We start from the raw sequence: 24,847 nt of genomic DNA, 5'->3' as shown, positions 1-24,847 counted from the left end.
GTGTACCCTGCTCACAGTCTCCTCTACAATGGGGAAATCAAACACAAAGTGGCCGCTTTGCCAAGCACCTTTCTTTTGCCAGCTCCCTGTGTATTTCCAACTATTAGGGTTTCCCCCGCTCAGAGTATACTGTTGTTACATCCCAGTAGAATGGAACATGAACATTGATCTTGTTCAAATTATTAATTGCACTCCATTCTTCTTCTGAGTAGCAATCTCTCAGTCTTAAATAAATTAATGCTAAATCCAACTATATCTCAAAATGATGTTTGGATAAATTTTTACCTCTCCAGGTCGGATTTTAATATAAAAATTGCTTCGCTTGTAAGAAATTTTAAGAATTTTTGGCCAAGCAAAGCGGTTAATTCGGAGACGATCCTTGTAGATGAGTAGTCCATTCGCACATACACCCAACATAATATCCACTCCTTCTGAATCCTATTTAAAAAACAACAAAAGAACAATAAAGTTAGTTAAAATATCAACATTGTATTGCGGTGCCTTGAGCATACGAACGGCCAATTTTCAAGATAAATTGGCAGACAAATATAACTCACTTGCAACACAAATATCTCCAGAGTAGAAGTAGAATATTTTGAATCCTTTCAAATTATTTAAGGTTAATTATTGGATAACTGGAGGGACACATGAGAATTAAATAATCATGACCCTAAATTAACAAAAAATAAAAAACAACCTTGAAATTGATGACTTCCTCCAAGTATTCACAAAAAAGGACATGAGTGACATGTCCCTTCTAAGTAGTGATAACTCAAGTAGAAATATTGCCATAGCAATAACCAGAATTTTGTACAATGAATCTAGAGACTCATTTAATCCAAGATGTCCCAAGCATGTTAATTAGCCATTTAAGAGTTTCTTCTTTGCACATGTTTTTATATACACTGTACTTTTACTATTTAATGAGTTTTGCGCTGTTTTATTGTAAATGAAGTTAGCAGGTGCGTTAGGCTACAAAATTCCAGTCTATGTGATTGCTTTTGCCATGTCAGAGAGAGAAGGCTACATTAAATCAAGTAAACAGAGTACTGCAAGTGGGGGTATTGTCAGTTGCTCAAGCATGCATCTCCAAGGACCAAGTACAGAAAAGGTGTAGCTTACAGATTGGACATAAATTCCATTTGAGAACTATTTTTAGACGATTGAAAGAAATGCTTTTAATCAAAAAAAAAAACTAGTTATCATACCTAGTTTGGAATCAAAGGCAAGATACAAGAAACCACTTATGACCGTTGCATTAGTGAAGGTGATAAAATAATCTCCGGTCAGAGGCTGGATGTTCTGCGGCAAGTAGCTCACCTTCTGACTCCCCAAAACCATTTCATATCTACAAGGCACAATTCATGAGCGTGACGGAATATTCTCCACTAGCTTAGATGGGTACAGCTCAAATAACACTCAAGAAGCTCGACACTGTCCAGGACAAAGCAGTTCATTTGTTCGGCACCCCATCCACTGCCTACAGCATCCATTCCCTCCATCACCAGTGCACCGTGGCTGTAGTGTGTGCTATCTATAGGATGCACTACAGCAAGCTGCCAAGGCTTCTTCGGCAGCACCTCCCAAACCTGTGACCTCCACCACCTTGAAGAACATATGCATGGGGACACCACCTCCAAGTTCCCATCCAAATCACTCACCATCCAAAGTCACTCACCATCCTGACAGAGAAATAATCGGCATTTCTTCATTATCGCTGAGTCAAGATCCTGGAACTCCCTACCCAACAGCATTTTGGAAATACCTTCTAGGAACAAGCTTTTTTTTTTTTTTAAGGTCTCTGCTGGTTTTCCTGGCAGGGCAGCCATGAGAGTTAAAGGACTACATATTTTGTGAGGCGGGGCGGGGGTGAGGGGGAGGGTCAAAGCTGGTGGCATTGGTCCAACTTTGACTGTACCTCAGCTGCCATGCCCCGGGATTGCATGGATGATTTTTGCTGATGCTCCTGCTTCTTAAAAGAACTCCATTCTCCAAACAAATTCTTGCCCGAAAAGGGAACTCCAGCACCCGAGTTAACAACTCGAGTGGGATATCAAGATCCAGACGTGTATCAGGTTGCACCCAGAGTTGTCCATGGTCGACTTTTGCAATTAAAATGCAGTCTGACTAGTGGTGGAGTCAGCATACGGCATCGACAACTGATGTCCAGTTTGTGGCAAGGACTGAATATTTAATTGGAGAAAATTTCTGCTCATCCAGGACTGGATGTCGGACAAGCAGTCTGATAACTGTGGCGGCCAAGTGAGTCCAGAAACTATGTGAAGGGTCGCATATCGGAGGAAGATCCTGCAGGTGTGTAGAATCTATTGCAGGGCAGAAAAAACATTGGCGAAGTTGGAGGTCACCACAAGATTCTGAAGTGACAGAGAAATGTACTTCGGCCCAGGAGAGTGAATCACTGGCCAGGAACCAGACTGTAGCTGAAAAACCAGTAGGACAGCAGGCAACAGCAGCAGTGGGGGGGGGGGGGGGGGGGCGTAGATGAGCTGTAGGTTAGACCAAGTTACTTTCAAATTTAAGCAACTGAGCAGCATATCGAGACATAGCAGCTGAGTCTTGCATTCTACTCCATTGCAGAAGCGTAGACTTGGGGCTAGACTTTCCCTAAAGCCCCCCACTGCCCGATTGCCGCACAGAAAGATCGCTAAGATTCTTCAAATAATGCTGGCAAAAAATTCCATAAAAAAGGGAAAAAATACCACCCGGTGAGAAAATGGATCTTACACAAAGATTCTTGGCAGTTAAAGGTGAAACTAGGTAAAATGGGCGGTTCTTACCGAAATGGACAGTAAGTACTCAAAATTTAGACACAGGCTGCGGTTGGGCCTAGGGTGGGGGGAAAAAGAACTAATTTTTTCAATTAAACCCATTAAGGGCCGTTTTCTCGGCAGTGCACGCAGATGCACATGGGTAGAACTCTTTAAAAAATAAAGAGGAAACTTTCGCCGGGCGGTTTTTCACCAAAAAAGAGCTGTACCGCCGAGAAAACCGCCAAAAATGAAGGGGAAAGTCTAGCCCATGATGCCCAAAGAAGTCCAGGAACTTGGAAGCCAAATGTGAGAAAAGATCCAGTGCTCAGAGGAAAACAAAGAGCACGCATGGTTGGGACTTTAGTGGGCACTTTAAACCAGCAGTGGGCACTTTAAACCACGATTCGAGCCAGGGGAACTTAAACAGTGGAAAAGAGGAGATTGGGGGAGAAAGGGCAAAGGATGGTAGCAGACGGCCAAGGATTGAGATGCACAGCAAGGAGTTCCCTCAGGTGCTGCCCGTCTCGGAGCCATCTGGTATTCCAACTAACTACCTCACAGTTTGATGTGCAACTTTCAGCCCTGGATATGTGAGGATACCATTCTGGACTTGGTGAACATACCCTCCCATTAGAAGTTTTCAGCATTTTCTTTGCTACTTACATGGGTTGCAAGTAAAATTGTGTGGGGTAATGGCAATTACTGCAGTATCTAACTGGATACACGGAAACACATGTTCTGTAGGTCCCTGGTGCAGCCTTATTTATTCAGGCTCTAGAAAATTTGATGATACATTCTTTTAGGTTCAAACGAAGTGCAAGAGGTCCCCAGTGTTCCTTTGAAGGAGTTGAGAGAGAGATCCGAGACATAGTTTTATGCATAGCAAACTTAAAATACTTTAGATGGGAGTCACTTCATCCTGAGTACCCTCGGTTAGGTTCGAAACCTAAACCTTGTAATTGAAATGATGAATCCCCAATGCATGTCTCTTCTTTCTTCCCCCTACCCCACCCCACAGTCAAATTAAGTTTAAGCTGTTAACACTACCTAGGGAAGTCTTGCTACAACTGTACAGGGTATTGGTGAGGCCACACCTGGAATACTGCATACAGTTTTGGTCTCCTTATTTAAGGTGGGATATATTTGCATTGGAGGCAGTTCAGAGAAGGTTCACTAGGCTGATTCCAGAGATGAAGGGGTTGACTTATGAAGAAAGGTTGAGCAGGTTGGGCCTATATTCATGGGAATTTAGAAGAACGAGGTGTGATCTTATTGAAACATACAAGATACTGAGGGAGCTCGACAAGGTAGATGCAGAGAGGATGTTTCCACTTGTGGGGGAATCTAGAACTAGGGGGCATAGTTTAAGAATAAGGGGTTGCCCATTTAGAACTGAGATGAGGAGTAATTTCTTCTCTGAGGGTTGTAAATCTGTGGAATTTTCTGCCCCAGAGAGCAGTGGAGGCTGGATCATTGAATATATTTAAGGTGGAGATACAGATTTTTGAACAATAAGGGAATGAAGGGTTATAGGGAGCGGGCAGGGAAGTGGAGCTGAGCCCAAGATCAGATCAATCATGATCTTATTAAATGGTGGAGCAGGCACGAGAGGCCAAATGGCCTACTCGTGCTCCTATTTCTTATGTGCTTATTTCTTAGAAACATAGATAGAAACATAGAAAATAGGTGCAGGAGTAGGCCATTCGGCCCTTCTAGCCTGCACCGCCATTCAATGAGTTCATGGCTGAACATGCAACTTCAGTACCCCATTCCTGCTTTCTCACCATACCCCTTGATTCCCCTAGTAGTAAGGACTTCATCTAACTCCTTTTTGAATATATTTAGTGAATTGGCCTCAACAACTTTATGTGGTAGAGAATTCCACAGGTTCACCACTCTCTGGGTGAAGAAATTTCTCCTCATCTCGGTCCTAAATGGCTTCCCCCTTATCCTTAGACTGTGTCCCCTGGTTCTGGACTTCCCCAACATTGGGAACATTCTTCCTGCATCTAACCTGTCTAACCCCGCCAGAATTTTAAACGTTTCTATGAGGTCCCCTTTCATTCTTCTGAACTCCAGTGAATACAAGCCCAGTTGATCCAGTCTTTCTTGATAGGTCAGTCCCGCCATCCCGGGAATCAGTCTGGTGAACCTTCGCTGCACTCCCTCAATAGCAAGAATGTCCTTCCTCAGGTTAGGAGACCAAAACTGTACACAATACTCCAGGTGTGGCCTCACCAAGGCCCTGTACAATTGTAGCAACACCTCCCTGCCCTTGTACTCAAATCCCCTCGCTATGAAGGCCAACATGCCATTTGCTTTCTTAACCGCCTGCTGTACCTGCATGCCAACCTTCAATGACTGATGTACCATGACACCCAGGTCTCTTTGCACCTGCCCTTTTCCTAATCTGTCACCATTCAGATAATAGTCTGTCTCTCTGTTTTTACCACCAAAGTGGATAACCTCACATTTATCCACATTATACTTCATCTGCCATGCATTTGCCCACTCACCTAACCTATCCAAGTCGCTCTGCAGCCTCATAGAATCCTCCTTGCAGCTCACACTGCCACCCAACTTAGTGTCATCCGCAAATTTGGAGATACTACATTTAATCCCCTCGTCTAAATCATTAATGTACAGTGTAAACAGCTGGGGCCCCAGCACAGAACCTTGCGGTACCCCACTTGTCACTGCCTGCCATTCTGAAAAGTCCCCATTTACTCCTACTCTTTGCTTCCTGTCTGACAACCAGTTCTCAATCCATGTCAGCACACTACCCCCAATCCCATGTGCTTTAACTTTGCACATTAATCTCTTGTGTGGGACCTTGTCGAAAGCCTTCTGAAAGTCCAAATATACCACATCAACTGGTTCTCCCTTGTCCACTCTACTGGAAACATCCTCAAAAAATTCCAGAAGATTTGTCAAGCATGATTTCCCTTTCACAAATCCATGCTGACTTGGACCTATCATATTACCTCTTTCCAAATGCACTGCTATGACATCCTTAATAATTGATTCCATCATTTTACCCACTACCGATGTCAGGCTGACCGGTCTGTAATTCCCTGTTTTCTCTCTCCCTCCTTTTTTAAAAAGTGGGGTTACATTGGCTACCCTCCACTCCATAGGAACTGATCCAGAGTCAATGGAATGTTGGAAAATGACTGTCAATGCATCCACTATTTCCAAGGCCACCTCCTTAAGTACTCTGGGATGCAGTCCATCAGGCCCTGGGGATTTATCGGCCTTCAATCCCATCAATTTCCCCAACACAATTTCCCGACTAATAAGGATTTCCCTCAGTTCCTCCTCCTTACTAGACCCTCCGACCCCTTTTATATCCGGAAGGTTGTTTGTGTCCTCCTCAGTGAATACCGAACCAAAGTACTTGTTCAATTGGTCCGCCATTTCTTTGTTCCCCGTTATAACTTCCCCTGATTCTGACTGCAGGGGACCTACGTTTGTCTTTACTAACCTTTTTCTCTTTACATATCGATAGAAACTTTTGCAATCCGTCTTAATGTTCCCTGCAAGCTTCTTCTCATACTCCATTTTCCCTGCCCTAATCAAACCCTTTGTCCTCCTCTGCTGAGTTCTAAATTTTTCCCAGTCCCCAGGTTCTCTGCTATTTCTGGCCAATTTGTATGCCACTTCCTTGGCTTTAATGCTATCCCTGATTTCCCTTGATAGCCACGGTTGAGCCACCTTCCCTTTTTTATTTTTACGCCAGACAGGGATGTACAATTGTTGTAGTTCATCCATGCGGTCTCTAAATGTCTGCCATTGCCCATCCACAGTCAACCCCTTAAGTATCATTCGCCAATCTATGCTAGCCAATTCACGCCTCATACCTTCAAAGTTACCCTTCTTTAAGTTCTGGACCATGGTCTCTGAATTAACTGTTTCATTCTCCATCCTAATGCAGAATTCCACCATATTATGGTCACTCTTCCCCAAGGGGCCTCGCACAACGAGATTGCTAATTAATCCTCTCTCATTACACAACACCCAGTCTAAGATGGCCTCCCCCCTAGTTGGTTCCTCGACATATTGGTCTAAAAAACCATCCCTTATGCACTCCAGGAAATCCTCCTCCACCGTATTGCTTCCAGTTTGGTTAACCCAATCTATGTGCATATTAAAGTCACCCATTATAACTGCTGCACCTTTATTGCACGCACCCCTAATTTCATGTTTGATGCCCTACCCAACATCACTACTACTGTTTGGAGGTCTGTACACAACTCCCACTAACGTTTTTTGTCCTTTGGTATTCTGCAGCTCTACCCATATAGATTCCACATCATCCAAGCTAATGTCCTTCCGAACTATTGCCTTAATTTGCTCCTTAACCAGCAATGCTACCCCACCTCCTTTTCCTTTTATTCTATCTTTCCTGAATGTTGAATACCCCTGGATGTTGAGTTCCCAGCCCTGATCATCCTGGAGCCACGTCTCTGTAATCCCAATCACATCATATTTGTTAACATCTATTTGCACAGTTAATTCATCCACTTTATTGCGGATACTCCTTGCATTAAGACACAAAGCCTTCAGGCTTGTTCTTTTAACACCCTTTGTCCTTTTAGAATTTTGCTGTACAGTGGCCCTTTTTGTTCTTTGCCTTGGGTTTCTCTGCCCTCCACTTTTCCTCATCTCCTTTCTGTCTTTTGCTTTTGCCTCCTTTTTGTTTACCTCTGTCTCCCTGCATTGGTTCCCATCCCCCTGCCATATCAGTTTAAATCCTCCCCAACAGCACTAGCAAACACTCCCCCAAGGACATTGGTTCCGGTCCTGCCCAGGTGCAGACCGTCCGGTTTGTACTGGTCCCACCTCCCCCAGAACCGGTTCCAATGCCCCAAGAATTTGAATCCCTCCCTGTTGCACCACTGCTCAAGCCACGTATTCATCTGCACTATCCTGCGATTCCTACTCTGACTATCACGTGGCACTGGTAGCAATCCCGAGATTACTACTTTTGAGGTCCTACTTTTTAATTTAGCTCCTAGCTCCTTAAATTCGTTTCGTAGGACCTCATCCCTTTTTTTAACCTATGTCGTTGGTACCAATGTGCACCACGACAACTGGCTGTTCTCCCTCCCTTTTTAGAATGTCCTGCACCCGCTCCGAGACATCCTTGACCCTTGCACCAGGGAGGCAACATACCATCCTGGAGTCTCGGTTGCAACAAGTGTGAGGAGCTCATTGACCTCTTTGTCACCAAGATTGAGACCATCCATTCAGCTGCCTCTGCCCTCCCTTTCCCTAGCCCACCTGGCCAAACGTTCTCTAAGATTCCCCCCCCACCCCCCACTAGCTCTTAACTTGCATCATTCTCTGGTTCCTCGCTCATCTTCCTCATGCTCTCTCCGAGCTCAGCTTGTCCATGAGCCAATCTCCTGCTCCCTCGACCCTATTCCCACTGAACTGTTGACCACCCAACTTCCATTCCTGGTCCCCGTGTTAGCTGATTTTGTTAACGGTTCTCTCTCCTTGGCTACTGTCCCCTTCAAATCTGCCATCATCATGCGTCTCCTTCAAAAGAATCCTTGACGCTTCAGTCCTTGCAAACTGCTGCCCCATCTCCAACCTCCCTTTCCTCTCCAAAGTCCTTGAACATGCTGTCGCCTCCCAAATCTGTGCCCATCTTTCCTGGAACTCCATGTTTGAATCCCTCCAATTAGGTTTCCACCCCAGTCACAGTACCGAAGAAATAACAACTTGCATAATAAAACATCCGCCAAGGTGCTTCACAGGAGCGTTAAACAAAATTTGACACCAAGCTACAAAAGAAGATATTAGGACAGAGGAGAGGTAGGTTTTAAGGAGAGTCTTAAAAGGAGGAGAGGTGGAGAGCGGGGAGGTTTAGGGAAAGAACGCCAAATCCAAGGGCCTTGGCAGCTGAAGGCACAGCCATTGATGGTGGAGCGATTAAAATCAGGGATGCTCAAGGCCAGAATTGGCGGTGCGCAGAAATCTCAGGGGATATAGGGCTGGAGGAAATTAAAAAGAGATAGGAAGGGGCGAGGTCATGGAGGGATTTGAAAACATGGTTGAGAATTTTTTTAATTGAGGCATTGCTTAACGGGAGCCAATGTAGGTTAGCGAGCACAAGGGAGATGGGTGAGCGGGACTTGGTGCAAGTTAGGACATGGGCAGCCGATTTTTGGATCACCTCTCGTTCATGGAGGGTAGAACTAGGGAGGTTGGCTCGGAGTTCAATGGAACAGTCAAGTCTAGAGTTAACAAAGGCAATCATGAGAGTTTCAGCAGCAGGCAATGGAGGAGTCGGGTGCAGTCAAACGGCTCTCAATCACGAATGATATCCTATGTGACTGACCGTGGTAAATGATCCCCCTCATCTTTCTCAACCGTGTAGCCTTTTACACTATTAACCACACCATCCTTCGCCAATGCCTCTCCACCCTTGCTCAGCTGGGTGGTACTGCACTCCTGGTTCCATTCTTATCTAGCCAATTGTAGCCAGAGAATCACCTGCAATGACTACTATTCCTGTTCCTGCATCATTACCTCTGGTGTCCCCCAAGGATCTATCTTTGGCCCCTTTCTATTGCTCATTTGCATGCTGCCCCTCGGCAACATCATCCAAAAACACATCATGTTCTATATGTATGGCTGACGACATCCAGCTACCCCTCACTAATTCTCTCGACCCACGACTAACTAAATTGTTAGTCTGCTTGTCCGACATCCAATAATGGATGAGCAGAAATTTCCTCCAACTCAATATTGGGACGGCTGAAGCCATTTTCTTCAGTCCCCACCACAAACTCTGTTCCCTAGCCACCGACTCTATCCCTGTCAACTATCTGAAGCTGAACCAGACTGTTCGCAACCTTGGTATCTAACCCCGAAATGAACTTCTGACCACATAACCACACCATCACTAAGACCGCTACTTCCACTTCTGGACCATCGCCCAACTCTGCCCCTGCCTCAGCTCGTCTTCTGCTGAAACCCTCATCCATGCCTTTGTTAGTTCCAGATTTGACTATTCCACTCCTGGACGGCCTTTCATCTTCCATCCTCCAGAAACTTATGCTCAGCCAAAACTCTGTCGTCTATATCCTAACTCGCACCAAGTCCCGCTCACCCAGCACCTCTGTGCTCGCTGACCGGCATTGGCTCCTGGTTAAGCAACGCCCGATTTTAAAATTCTTATCCTTATTTTCAAATCCCTTCATGGCCTCATTCTTCTCATCGCTAACCTCCTCCAGCCCTACAACTGTCCGAAAAATCTGCGCCCCTCCAATTCTGTCCTTTACTGCATCCCCAATTTTAAACGCTCCATCATTGGGCGGCCGGGACATCCATTGCCAGAGCCCCAAGCTCTGGAAGTCCCTCCCTAAACCTCTCCACCTCTCTTTCCTCCTTTAAGATGCTCCTTAAAACCGACCTCTTTGACCATCTGTCTTAATATCTCATGTGGCTCATTGTCTGTTAGTGCTCCTGTGAAGTGCCTTGGGATGTTGTACTACATTAAAGACATTAACTAAATCCATGTTGTACTACATTAAAGACATTAACTAAATCCATGTTGTACTACATTAAAGACATTAACTAAATCCATGTTGTACTACATTAAAGACATTAACTAAATCCATGTTGTATTACATTAAAGACATTAACTAAATCCATGTTGTACTACATTAAAGACATTAACTAAATCCATGTTGTACTACATTAAAGACATTAACTAAATCCATGTTGTACTACATTAAAGACATTAACTAAATCCATGTTGTATTACATTAAAGACATTAACTAAATCCATGTTGTACTACATTAAAGACATTAACTAAATCCATGTTGTACTACATTAAAGACATTAACTAAATCCATGTTGTACTACATTAAAGACATTAACTAAATCCATGTTGTACTACATTAAAGACATTAACTAAATCCATGTTGTTGTAATGGAAGCTTTATTTTTGTCAAATTAAATGTTATTTTTAAATCAGCAATGTGTTTGGGTTTGCATGGAGGCAAAATCTCAGTCAAGGAAAATTCCTTCCAATCTAGAGTGACTCTACCCATGCTTTGCCCTCTCCCCTCTAGATGCTCGCACTAGTCCGGATTTCAGGCCGCTTTGGGATTGAATCTTTTTGTCGACTGGATAATTTGAGTTACCACATAGGATATATATTACAGAAACATGCCATTTGGCCCAACCAGTCCATGCTGGCATTTATGCTCCACTCGAGCCTGTAGCTGCAAAATGGTCTCCATAACCTATGACCATCTCAGGAGGTGCCCATGGGAGACTCCTTAAGTTTTAGGCTTTATTTTGAATGCTGGTATGCTGCCAACAAATTCACTCACTTTTGCTCCATGCTAGTATGGGCCTATGTCAGCACAATAGTTTTTCTGCCTCTAGTTCACACTCCAGTTTCAATGTGAACACTACGTGCCAAAGATCAGGATAAATCAACTACCCTGCCAATATCAAAATCAATCAACAGTGGCCTGAAGGCTGAATCCAAAGGGTAGGCCATTTGTGACTGTTGCTGGATGAGGCCTCCTGGCCTCTTTCTCCCGGCCATGTGGGCAATTGTGGTATGAACTCGGGTCCACCCAAGGGGTCACTCAACCAAGCGCATCATGCTCACATTTGATTCTGGATCTGAGTTTCAGTGTACTCAATGAGCTGGATCCTGAGGTCTCCCTGTCCCATGTTGGAATGAGTTAGGCATCTTGGAGACCAAGATTTCTTTCCAATTACTGAGGTGATAGCTACAAGCCCTAGACCGGAGTCTGGGACAGACTTGGTATATTATAAAATTCAATGAAAGAAAGCACTGGTGGGACTTCTCATGGCCTGTCACCTACAAGACTCTATATAAATCTTGAAGCTGAGCACAGTCGCCACAGACACAACAATGGCCAAGGCTAACTTCAAGTAGGTTTAATGAGGGCTATTTCATCAGTTGGATGCTATGACAGAGGAAGAACTACTGAGGGTCTGTCTCAGTGAAAGTGATGTAGCATCAAGCTTTTGTTCACTCCTAATGTCAAAAAAAACTGAAGACAGAACTAGCAGGAACTAGTCAATTCAATAATCAATCCAGGCGTACACATGTGCTAATCTGTGCATGGGCCTGCAGCTTTACAACTGTATTTTTTACTTGCACAAATGTAAATTGAGGCTGCTGTCCACAACATTTGAAATTTAATCCGGATGTAAAATTCACATGAAAATTATGGATTTGTATGGAAGTTCACATTCACATGAAATTAGTCAGTTTTACTTCAAGTTCATGATTGAAAGATAGAGAGATAGAATCGTAGAATGATGCAGCACAGAAGGAGGCCATTCAGCCCACTGTTCCTGTGCTGGCTCTTTGGTAGAGCTATCCAATTAATCCCCTGCTCTTTCTCCATAGCCCTGTAAATTTTTTCCCTTCAAGTATTTATTCAATTCTCGTTTGATTATTATTAAATTGGCTTCCACCCCGCTTTCAAGCAGTGCATTCCAGAGCACAATAGCTCGCTTTGTAAAACAAAACGTTTCCTCGTGTCACCTGTGGTTCTTTTGCCAATCAACTTAAATTGGTATCCGCTGGTTACTGACCCTTCTGCCACAGGAAACAGTTTCTCCTGATTACTCTATCAAATCTCCTCTTAACATTCTCTGCTCTAAGGAGACCTCTAAGTTAGAGAGGATTACACAGGATATACAGCACATTCAGCCCAACCAGTCCATGCCGGTCTTTATGCTCCACTCAAGCCTCCTCTTTCGTCATCTAACAAAATGCACAACCCTCCATTCCCTTCTCCTGCATATGCTCATCTAGCCTTCCCTTAAATGCATCTATACTATTCGCTTCCACCACTCCGTGTGGCAGCAAGTTCCACATTCTCATCACTATCTGGGTAAAGAAGTTTCTTCTAAATTCTCTATTTGATTTCTTAGTGACTACCTTATATTGATGACCTCTAGTTTTGCTCTTCCCCACAAGTGAAAATACTCTCTCTCTATCTACTCTATCAAAACCTTTCATAATTTTAAAGGCCTCGATTAGGTCACCACGCAGCCATCTCTTTTCAAGAGGATTAAAAGAGACGAGCCTGTTCGTCCTTTCCCAACAGGTATACTCTCTCATTTCCGGCATCATCCTTGTAAATCTTGTTTTCACCCTCTCCAGTGCCTCTATATTCTTTTTACCGAAGGGCACTACTCAGTGGCAAGCTTACGGCCAACATCTCGCCGTTGGCAACTAGGCCTATACAGCAGTGCCTGGTCTCCAGTCGTCTTGGACCCCCTTGCCACTGGACCAAGACCTTGCTCAACTAAGCCCGTGTAGTAGCCGGTGTGCAATGGCCATCCCATGTTAAAAGAACTCACACACAGGCATCTTCCACCCTACAATATGAAGTTCGGGACCTGGAATGTCAGGACCCTCATGGACAACTCCAACAGCAACAGGCCGGAATGTCACACCGCCATAGTTGCCCGGGAACTTAGGCGCTTCGATGTCGACATTGCCACCCTAAGCGAGACCCGGCAGGCAGGGGAAGGCCAGCTCAAGGAACAAGGTGGAGGTTACACCTTCTTCTGGAAAGGCAAACCAGAGGAAGAACGGCGCCTCCACGGAGTCGGCTTCGCTATCAAGAACGAGCTGGTCGACCGCCTCAGAGATTCCCCCTGCAGGATTAACGAACGTCTCATGACCCTCCGACTCACCTTATACCGGAACCAATGCGCCACAGTCATCAGTGCGTATGCTCCAACACCCGATGCAACTGATGAGACCAAAGAGGGTTTTTACTCCATCCTTGAAAAATCCCTGTCCCACGTCCCTACGGATGACAAACTAATCCTCCTCGGCGACTTCAACGCCAGGGTCGGCAAGGACATGGCCCTCTGGGGAGGTGTGATCAGCAGAGAGGGGGTACGGAAAACCAATTCCAGCGGTACCCTGCTCCTGACAAAATGCTTAGAGCACGACCTGGTCATCACCAACACCTTGTTCCGCCAGAGGGACAAGTACAAGGCATCGTGGCAAAACCCTCGCTCCAAGCACTGGCACCTGCTCGACTATGTCATCGTCCGAGCCAGGGATCGCAAGGATGTGCACATCACCCGCACCATGACAGGAGCCGACGACTGCTGGACGGACCACCGTCTAATCCACTCCATTGTCATCAACATCAACATAGCCCCAAAGTGGCGACGGCAGCAGAAGCAGTGCCGCAAGAGAGTCAATGCCGGGGCACTCAAAGACCCAGCTAAGAGGGCCCTATACAGCCAGTGCCTCACTACTAACCTGGCGTCCCTTGGTGACCCTATGATACAGAATGCCCACAGCGTTTGGTCTGCCCTCAAGACCTCCATAACCAATGCCTGCGAAGAAACGCTCGGTCACTCAATCAGGAAACATCAGGACTGGTTTGATCAGAAGGACCTGGAGATCCAAGAGCTAATAAATCGCAAGCGCAGGGCATTTCCGAGCTTGAAACAACCACCTAACTCGCAAGCAACAAAACAGTATTACAGACGGCTTAAGGCCAAGGTCCAATAAAAAACCCACCACCTAAAGAACACATGGTGGGTGGAGAAAGCACAGGAGGTTTAGCAGCTGGCCGACAGCCATGATGTGCGAGGATTCTTCACCACAGTCAAGAACACCTACGGCCCAAACACCCAAGGCCCACCCCACTGCTGGCCAAGAACGGGGAGACACTCAAGGACACCGAGGCAGTTAGGACCCGCTGGAAGGAGCACTTTGAAGATCTCCTTAAACAAGACTCTGCCTTTCAGTCGAGCGTCCTCGACTCCATCCCGCAGCATGTTTCCCACCACCATCTCAGCAAAACACCAACCCTGCATGAGGTAGAAAAGGCCATCCGCCAGCTTAAGAACAAGGCAACGCTGAGGCACTATTGGCACAAATACATGATCTCATCTCTCTCATCTGGAAAGAGGAGAGCATGCCAGAAGATCTCAGAGATGCAGTAATCGTGACCATCTTTAAAAAAGGGGACAAGTCCGACTGCAGCCACTACAGAAGGATCTCCTGGTTATCAACCACTGGGAAAGTCGTTTCTAGAATTCTCCTCAACCGTCTTCTCCCTGTGGCTGAGGAGCTCCTCCCGGAGTCACAGTGCGAATTTCATCCTCTTCGGGTTACAACGGACATGATTTACACAGCGCGACAGCTGCAAGAAAAATGCAGGAAACAGCAGTAACTCTTGTACATGGACTTCTTTGACTTCACAAAGGCCTTTGACACTGTCAACCGTGAGGGGCTACGGAGCGTACTCCTCCGTTTCAGTTGCCCCCAAAAGTTTGTCACCATCCTTCTCCTGATCCACGACGACATGCAAGCCGTGATCCTGGCCAATGGATCCATTACAGACCCAATCCACATTCGGACAGGGATCAAGCAGGGCTGCAGCATCGTGCCAACCCTCTTCTCAATCTTCCTCGCTGCAATGCTCCACCTCACACTCAATAAGCTCCCCAGTGGAGTGGAACTAAACCTCAGAACCAGTGAGAACCTGTTCAACCTTCGTCGTCTCCAGGCCAGATCCAAGACCGCCCCAACCTCTGTCGTCGAGCTACAGTACACGGACGACACTTGAGTTTGCGCACAAAGACTGAACTCCAAGTCATAGTCAACATCTTCACTGAGGCGTACGAAAGCACGGGTCTTACACGAAACATCTGTAAGACAAAGGTCCTCCACGCAACACTGCCCCCCTGTCATCAAGATCCACGGTGCGGCCCTGGACAACGTGGACCACTTTCCATACCTCGGGAGCTTATTAATGGCAAAGGCAGACATAGACGACGAGATTCAACACCGCCTCCAGTACACCAGCACAGCCTTCAGCCGCCTGAGGAAAAGTGTGTTCGAAGATCAGGATCTCAAATCTGGCACCAAGCTCATGGTGTACAGGGCTGTAATGATACCCGCCCTCCTGTATGGCTCAGAGACATGGACCATATACAACAGACACCACAAATTGCTGGAGAAATACCAATGATCTCTCCGCAAGATCCTGCAAATCCCCTGGGAGGACAAATGCACCAACGTTAGTGTCCTTGAGGCCAACATCCCCAGCATCGAGGCACTGGCCACACTTGACCAGCTCTGCTGTGCAGGCCACATTGTTCACATGCCTGACAAGACTCCCAAAGCAAGCGCTCTATTCTGAACTCCTACACAGCAGGCGGGCCCAAGGTGGGCAGAGGAAACATTACAAGGACACCCTCAAAGCCTCCTTGATAAAGTGCAACATCCCCACCGACACCTGGGAGTCCGTGGCCAAAGACCGCCCTAAGTGGAGGAAGAGCATCCGGGAGGGCGCGGAGCACCTAGAGTCTCGTCGCTGAGAGCATGCAGAAGCCAAGCGCAGGCAGCGGAAGGAGCGTGCGGCAAACCAGTCCCACCCACCCTTTCCTTCAACGACTGTCTGTCCCACCTGTGACAGAGACTGTAATTTCTGCACCCAAGAACTCATTTTTGGAGTGGAAGCAAGTCTTCCTTGATTTCGAGGGACTGCCTGTGATGATGATTCTTTTTATAATATGGAGACCAGAATTGCACACAGTACTCAAAAGTGTGATCTAACCAAGGTTCAATACAAGTTTAGCATACCCACTCTACTTTTCAATTCTAACCCTATAAAAATAAACCAGAGTGCTTGGTTTATATTTTATGGCCTTATTAACCTGTCTCGCTACTTTTAGTGATTTGTGTATTTGTAGTCAGAGATCCCTTTGCTCTTCTAATCCATTTAGATTCTTATTTTCCAAGTAATATGTGACCTCCCTATTTTCCTTACCAAAATGTAACATCTCATTATTCGGTAATGAAATTAATTTGCTAATTCTATGCCCTTTCTGCAAGTTTATTCATGTCATCTTGTAATTTGTTGCAGTCCTCCTCAGCATTGACCATTTCCCCCAAATTGGTGTCATTCGCAAATTTAGAAATTGTGTTTTTGATTTCGAAGTCTAAATTGTTAATGTAAATTGTAAACAACAGTGGTCCCAGCACTGATCCTTGCGGAACACTACTTTCCACCTTCTGCCACCCTGAACAGCTATCCTTTACCCCTACACACTGCTTTCTGCCTTGAAGCTAGCTAGCTATCCATTCTGCTACTTGTCCCCTGACTCCACATGCTCTGACCATTATATGTCACCTTACCTAGATAATTTTTTTAAATTTTGTTATTCGTACCGGGATGTGGATGTCACATTTACTGCCCATCCCGAATTGCCTTCGAGAAGGTGGTGGTGGTGAGCCACCTTCTTGAACCGCTGCAATCCTTGTGGTGAAGGTACTTCCACAGTGCTGTTAGGGAGGGAGTTCCTGGATTTTGACCAAGCAACGATGAAGGAACGGCAGGATGATGTGTGACTTGCAGGGGAACTTGCAGGTGATGGTGCTCCCATGCGCCTGCTGCCCTTGTTGTCCTTGGTGATAGAGATCATGGGTTTGGGAGGTGCTGCTGAAGAAGCTGTTGAGAGTTGCTGCAGTGCATCTTATACATGGTACAGAGTGCAGACACAGTACACCAGTAGTGGATGAAGTGAATGTTGAAGGTGGTGGATGGGGTGCCAATCAGCGGGCTGCTTTGTCCTGGATGGTGTTGAGCTTCTTGAGTGTTGTTGGAGCTACACTCATCCATGCAAATGGAGAGTATTCCATCACACTCCTGATTTGTGCCATGTAGATGGTGGAAAAGCTTTGGGGAGTCAGGACATGAGATACACATCACAGAATACCCAGCATCTGACCTGCTCTTGTTGCCACAGTATGTGTGGCTGGTCCAGTTAAGTTTCTGATCAATGGTGACCTCCAGTAAGTTGATAGTGGGGGATTCGGCAAAGGTAAGGCCGTTGAATATCAGGGGGAGGCAGTTTGACTCACGCTTGTTGGAGATAGTCATTGCCTGGCACTTGTGTGGTGCGAATGTTACTGGCCACTTATCAAACCAAGCTTGAATGTCATCTAGGTCTTGCTGCATGTGGGCATGGACTGCTCCATTATCTGAGGAGTTGCGAATGGCACTGAACACTGCAATCATCAGCGAACATCTCCAATTCTGACCAAATGATGGAGGGAAGGTCATTGATGAAACAGCTGAAGTTGGTTGGGCCTAGGACGCTGACCTGAGGAATTTCTGCAGCAATGCACTGGGACTGGGATGATTGACCTCCAACAGCAGCAAACATCTTCCTTCGTGCTAGGCATGATTCCAGCCAGTCGAGAGTTCTTCCCCCCCAATTCCCATTGACTTCAATTTTACTAGGGTGCCTTGATACCACACTTAGTCAAATGCTGTCTTGATGTCAAGGGCAGTTACTCTTGCCTCACCTCTGGAATTCAGCTCTTTTGTCCATATTTGGGCCAAGGCTGCAATGAGGTCTGAAGCCGAGAGGTCCTGGCGGAATCCAAACTGAGCATCAGTGAACAGGTTATTGGTGAGCAAGTGCCACTTGATAGCACTGTCGACAACACCTTCCATCACTTTGCTGATGATTGAGTAGACTGATGGGCAGTAATTGGCCGGATTAGATTTTTTTGCTTTTTGTGGACAGGACATACCTGGGCAATTTTCTATATTGTCGGGTAGATGCCAGTATTGCAGCTGCTCTGGAACAGCTTGGCTAGAGGTGTGGCTAGCTCTGGAGCAGAAGTCTTCAGTGTGACAGCCAGAATGTTGTTAGGGCCCATAGACTGTCTGTATGCAGAGCGCTCAACCGTTTCTTGATTTCTTGAAGACTGTTTTCTGAGATGGTGGGTACCTCAGCAGGAGGCTCATATGGATCATCCACTCTGGAACCATCTTCAGCCAGAGGTGCCAAGGTTTCAGTCTCGTCTTTTGCACTTGCATGCTGGGCTCCACCATCATTGAGGTTGGAGATATTCATGGAGCCTCCTTGTCCCGTTAGTTGTTCAATTGCCCACCACTATTCGCTGGGCAGGCCACATAGTTCGTATGCCAGATACGAGACTCCCCAAGCAAATGCTTTATGCGGAGCTCCTTCATGGTAAACGAGCCAAAGGAGGACAGCGGAAACATAAGAACACCCTCAAAGCCTCCCTGGTAAAGTGCGACATCACCACTGACACCTGGGAGACCCTAGCCGAAGGCCACCCGAGGTGGAGAAAGTACATCCGGGAGGGCGTTGAGCTCTTCGAGTCTCAATGCAAAGAGCATGAAGAGGCCAAGCGCAGGCAGCGGAAGGAGCGCGCAGCAAGCCAGCCCTACTGACCCCTTCCCTCGACGAATGTCTGTCCCACCTGTAACAGGGTTTGTGGCTCTCGTATCGGATTGTTCAGCCATCAAAGAATTCACTTTGGGAGTGGAAGCAAATCTTCCTCGATTCTGAGGGACTGCCTATGATGACTATTCACCACTGGATGTGACAGGACTGCAGAGCTTTTATCTGATCTGTTAATTGTGGGATGGCTTAAGCTCTGTCTATAGGATGATGCTTCTGTGTTTAGCATGCATGTAGTCCTGTGTTGCAGCTTCCCCAGGTTGGCACCTCATTTTTAAGTACGCCTGGTGCTGCTCCAGGCATGCACTTCTGCACTCCTCATTGAACCAGGGTATAGTGAGGGATATGTCAGGCAATGAGGTTGCAGATTGTGGTGGAATACAATTCTGCTGCTGCTGATGGCCCACAGTGCCTTGTGGATGCCCAGTTTTGAGCTGCTAGATCAGTGCTGAATCTATCCCATTTAGCACAGTGGTAGTGCCACACAACACGATGTAGAGGACTTCGTCTGCACAAGGACAGTGCGCTGATCACTGCTACCAATGTGGACATGGACAGATGCATCTAGATTGGTGAGGACAAGGTCAAGTCGGTTTTTCCCTCGTGTCGGTTTACTCAACACGTGCCACAGGCCCAGTCTGGCAACTATGTCCTTCAAGACTTGACCAGCTCCATCAGTAGTGGTGCTACCGAGTCACTCTTGGTGATGGACATTGAAGTCCCCCACCCAAAGTACATTCTGTGCCTTTGCTACCCTCAGTGCTTCTTCCAAGTGGTGTTCAACATGGAGGAGTAATGATTCATCAGCTGAAGGAGGGTGGTAGGTGGTAATCAGCAGGAGGTTTCCTTGCCCATGCTTGACCTGAAGCCATGAGACTTCATGAGGTCCAGAGTCAATGTTGAGGACTCCCAGAGCCACTCCCTCCTGACCGTATACCACTGTGCCGCCCGCCCTGGTGGGTTTGTCCTGCCGGTTGGACAGGACATACCCAGGGATGGTGATGGAGGAGTCTGGGACATAGGCGAAAAGATAGGATTCTGTGAGTATGACTATGTCAGGCTGTTGCTGCATCTACTGCATTACCCTTGACTATGCTCTCTGTTGCCATGTCAGCCGTGGCTCAGTTGGTACAGCACTCGTCTGAGTCAGAAGGTTGTGGGTTCAAGTTCCACTCCAGAGACATGAGCACAAAAATCTAGGCTGACATTCCAGTGCAGTACTGAGGGAAGAGCAGCACTGTTGAAGGTGCCACCTTTCGTACGAGATGTTAAACCGAGGCTCCGTCTGCTCTCTCAGGTGGACGTAAAAGATCCCATGGCACTATTTCGAAGAATAGGTGAGTTATCTCTGGTGTCCTGGCCACTATTTATCCCTCGATCAACATCACTAAAACAGATTATCCGGTCATCACCACATTGCTGTTTGTGGAAGCTTGTTGTGTGCAAATTGGCTGCCACATTTTCTACATTACAAGTGACTTCACTCCAAAAAGTACTTCATTAGCTGTAAATTGCATTGGGACATCTGATGGTCGTGAAAGGCGCTATAGAAATGCAAGTCAGTGTTTCTTTTTACCTCCAAAAAATTCAATGAGGTTGATCAAGCAAGACTTTCCCTTTTAAAATCCATGTTGACTATTCATTATTATATTATTGGTTTCTAGATGTTCTCCTTTAGGAGGGATTCCATTATTTCTCCTATCAGTTTCTCCAGATAACTAAAGTCCTTCATCCCTGATACCATTCTAATAAATCTCTTCTGCACCCTCTGCATGGCATTGACCTCCTTCCTAAAGTGCGGTGTCCAGAATTCATAGAATCATAGAATGGATACAGCACAGGAGGCCATTCGGCCTACCAAGCCTGTGCTGCTTCTTTGCAAGAGCACTTGAGCAAGTCCCACTGCCTCGCCCTTTCAACAACTTGTATTTATATGGCGCCTTTAACGTAGTGAAACGTCCCAAGGCGCTTCACAGGAGTATTGAGATAAAAAATTTGACACCGAGCCGCATAAGTAGAAATTAGCGCAGGTGACCAAAAGCTTAGTCAAAGAAGTATGTTTTAAGGAGCGTCTTGAAGGAGGAAAAAGAGGTAGAGGCGGACAGGTTTAGGTAGGGAGTTCCAGAGCTTGGGGCCTAGGTAACTGAAGGCACAGACACCAATGGTTGAGCGATTATAATCAGGGATGCTCAAGAGAACAGAATTAGAGGAGCGCAGACATCTCGGGGGGGTTGTGGGGCTGGAGATTCAGAGAGGGAGGGGCGAGGACATAGAAAATAGGTGCAGGAGGCCATTCAGCCCTTCGAGCCTGCACCACCATTCAATATGATAATGGCTGATCATTCAACTTCAGTACCACGTTCCTGCTTGATCCCTTTAGCCGTAAGGGCCACATCTAACTCCCTTTTAAATATATCTAATGAACTGGCCTCAACAACTTTCTGTGGTAGAGAATTCCACAGGTTCACAATTCTCTGAGTGAAGAAGTTTCTCCTCATCTCGGTCCTAAATGGCTTATCCCTTATCCTTAGACGGTGACCCCTGGTCCTGGACTTCCCCAACATCAGGAACATTCTTCCTGTATCTAACCTGTCCAATCCCGTCAGAATTTTGTGTGTTTCCATGAGATCTCCTCTCATTCTTCTAAATTCAAGTCTAGTCGATCCAGTCTTTCATATGTCAGTCCTGTCATCACAGGAATCAGTCTGGTGAACCTTTGCTGCACTCCCTCAATAGCAAGAATGTCCTTCCTCAGATTAGGGGACCAAAACTGTACACAATATTCAAGGTGTGGCCTCACCAAGGCCCTGTACAACTGCAGTAAGACCTCCCTGCTCCTATACTCAAATCCAACATGCCATTTGCCTTCTTCACCGCCTGCTGTACCTGCATGCCAAACTTTAATGACTGATGTACCATGACACCCAGGTCTCGTTGCACCTCCCCTTTTCCTAATCTGTCACCATTCAGATAATATTCTGCCTTCCTGTTTTTGCCACCAAAGTGGATAACCTCACATTTATCTACATTATACTGCATCCGCCATGCATCTGCCCACTCACCTAACCTGTCCAAGTCACCCTGCAGCCTCTTAGCATCCTCCTCACAGCTCACACCGTCACCCAGCTTAGTGTCATATGCAAACTTGGAGATATTACATTCAATTCCTTCATCCAAATCATTTATATATATTGTAAATAGCTGGGGTCCCAGCACGGAACCTTGCGGTACCCCACTAGTCACTGCCTGTCATTCTGAAAAGGACCCGTTTATTCCTACTCTTTGCTTCCTGTCTGCCAACCAGTTCTCTATCCACGTCAATACATTACCCCCAATACCATGTGCTTTAATTTTGCACACTAATCTCTTGTGTGGGACCTTATCAAAAGCCTTTTGAAAGTCCAAATACACATCCACTGGTTCTCCCTTGCCCACATGGAGGAATTTGAAAATAAGGATTAACCGGAAGTCAATGTAGGTCAGCAAGTACAGGGGTGATGTGTGAGCAGGACCTGGAGCTGTACTGTGGCAGGCACGGAAACCAGATTGGAGAGATTCAAACATGGAATTGTGGGACAGACTGGCACGGATTTTGGAGGCAACACGTTCAAGGACTTGAGAGGAAAGGGAATTTGGAGATGGGATGGTAGTTTGCAAGGACTTCCCTTGTAGCCCTTCAAAAAGAAAAATTCCTTCAGGTACTTTTCCAATTCCCTTTTGAAAGCCACAATCGAATCTGCCTCAACAACCCTTCAGGCTGTGAATTCCAGATCCTAACCACTCACTGAGTAAAAAGGTTTTCCTTCATGTTGCCTTTGGTTCTTCTGCCAATCAACTCAAATCTGTGTCCTCTGGTTCTGCCAATGGTACCTACTCTGTTTAGACCCCTCATGATTTTGAACATCTCTATCAAATCTGCTCTCAACCTTCTCTGCTCCGAGAGGAACCCCAGCTTCTCCAGTCCACCCACATAACTGAAGTCCCTCATCCCTGGAGTCCCTCATCCCTGGAGTCCCTCATCCCTGGAGGCATTCTCATAAATCTTTTCTGCACCCTCTTCAAGGCCTTCACATCCTTCCTAAAGTTTGGTGCCCAGAATTGGACACAATACTCCAATTGAGACTGAACCAGTGTTTTATTAAGGTTCATCATAACTTCCTTGCTTTTGTACTCTATGCATGAAGCCCAGGATCCTGTGTGCTTTTTTAACCACTTTCTCAACCTGCCTTGCCACCTTCAACGATTTGTGCACATATACCCCCAGGTCTCCCTGTTCCTGCATCCTCTTTAGAATTGTACCCTTTAGCTAATATTGCCTCTCCTCATTCTTCCAACCAAAATGTATCACTTGCCACATTTCTGCATTAAATTTCACCTGCCACACATCCGTCCATTGCACCAGCCTGTCTGTCTGTCTTGAAGTCAATCACTATCCTCCTCTCTGTTCACTATACTTCCAAGTTTTGTGTCAACTGCAAATTTTGAAATTGTGCTCTGTACATTCAAGTCGAAGTCATTAATATATATGTCAAGAAAAGCAGTGGTCCCAATACTGATTCCTGGGGAACACCACTGTATACAGTTTCCTGTCACTTAGTCAATTTTGTATCCATGCTGCCACTGTCCCTTTTATTCCATGGGTTTCAACTTTGCTGGCAAGCCCATCATGTGACACTTTATCAAATGCCTTTTGGAAGCCCATGTACACCACATCAACTGCATTGCCTACATAAACCCTCTCTTACTTCATCAAAAAACTCAATCAAGTTAAACAAACACGATTTGCCTTTAACAAATCCGTACTGACTTTCCTTAATTTCATAGAAATGTTTTCACAGAATCTTACAGCACAGAAGGAGGCCCTTCGGCTCATCGTACTTGTGCTGGCTCTTTGAAAGAGCTATCCAATTAGTCCCACTCCCCCTGCTCTTAACCCCACAGCCCTGCAAATTTGTTCCTTATGTAGTTTAGGTTGGGGGGGAGAGGAGGGGAAAGGAGAGAAGAAAGAAAGTTCGAGCCTTTTTGTCTACAAGAGACATGGAGCTTCAAAAATAGGGATGGAGCGAAACTGAATTAGATGAAGAGCTCTGAGTTGAGCTGGTTCACATGAAGGGCAGCTTAATTAATCCATACTTGTCCAAGTGACTGCTAATTTTCACCCAGATTATAGTTTCTAAAGGTTTCCCCAGTACTGAGGTTAAACTGACTAGCCTGTAGTTGCTGGGTTTATCCTTGCACCCTTTTTTGAACAGCGTAACATTTGCAATTCTTCAGTCCTCCAGCACCAGCCCCGTACCCAAGGAGGTTTTGATGATTACGACCAGTGTCTCTGCAATTTCCACCTTTACTTCCCTCAGCATCCTCGGGTGCATCCCATCCGGTCCTGGCTTGTCTACTTTAAGTACAGCCAGCCTTTCTAGTACCTCCTCCTTACCAATTTTTATCCTATCCAATATCTCAACCACCTCCTCTTTCACTATGACTTTGGTAGCATCTTCTTCCTTGGTTAAGACAGATGCAAAGTACTCATTTAGTGCCTCAGCCATGCCCCCTTCCTCCCTGTGTAGGTCTCCATTTTGGTCCCCAATCAGCCCCACCTCTCTTCTTACACACATTTACTATTTATTTGCCTATAGAAGACTTTTAGATTCCCTTTTATGTTACCTGCCAATCTATTCTCATATCTCATACTCTCTATTTCCTTTTTTCACTTCCCCCTCCCCTGAACTTTCTATATTCAGCCTGGTTCTCACTTGGATTCTCATGTTGACACCAGTCATATGCCCCCTTTATCTGCTTC

At 46.0% G+C, this 24,847-nt stretch overlaps 1 protein-coding gene across 4 annotated transcripts in view; it reads right to left on the bottom strand.

The window, feature by feature from the left end:
- epb41l2 (erythrocyte membrane protein band 4.1 like 2) overlaps positions 1 to 24,847 on the bottom strand; it is a 255,078-nt gene that overhangs the window by 43,491 nt on the left and 186,740 nt on the right. For all 4 annotated transcript variants that reach the window (XM_070885256.1, XM_070885257.1, XM_070885258.1 and 1 more), the window contains one exon: positions 286 to 438. In XM_070885256.1, coding sequence (XP_070741357.1) covers positions 286 to 438 — 153 coding nt within the window. The remainder of the gene's footprint in view (positions 1 to 285; positions 439 to 24,847) is intronic.

Source organism: Pristiophorus japonicus, chromosome 7, assembly GCF_044704955.1.
Source record: "Pristiophorus japonicus isolate sPriJap1 chromosome 7, sPriJap1.hap1, whole genome shotgun sequence".
Classification (NCBI taxonomy): Eukaryota; Metazoa; Chordata; class Chondrichthyes; family Pristiophoridae; genus Pristiophorus; species Pristiophorus japonicus.
This window is presented reverse-complemented; position numbering and strand designations above follow the sequence as displayed.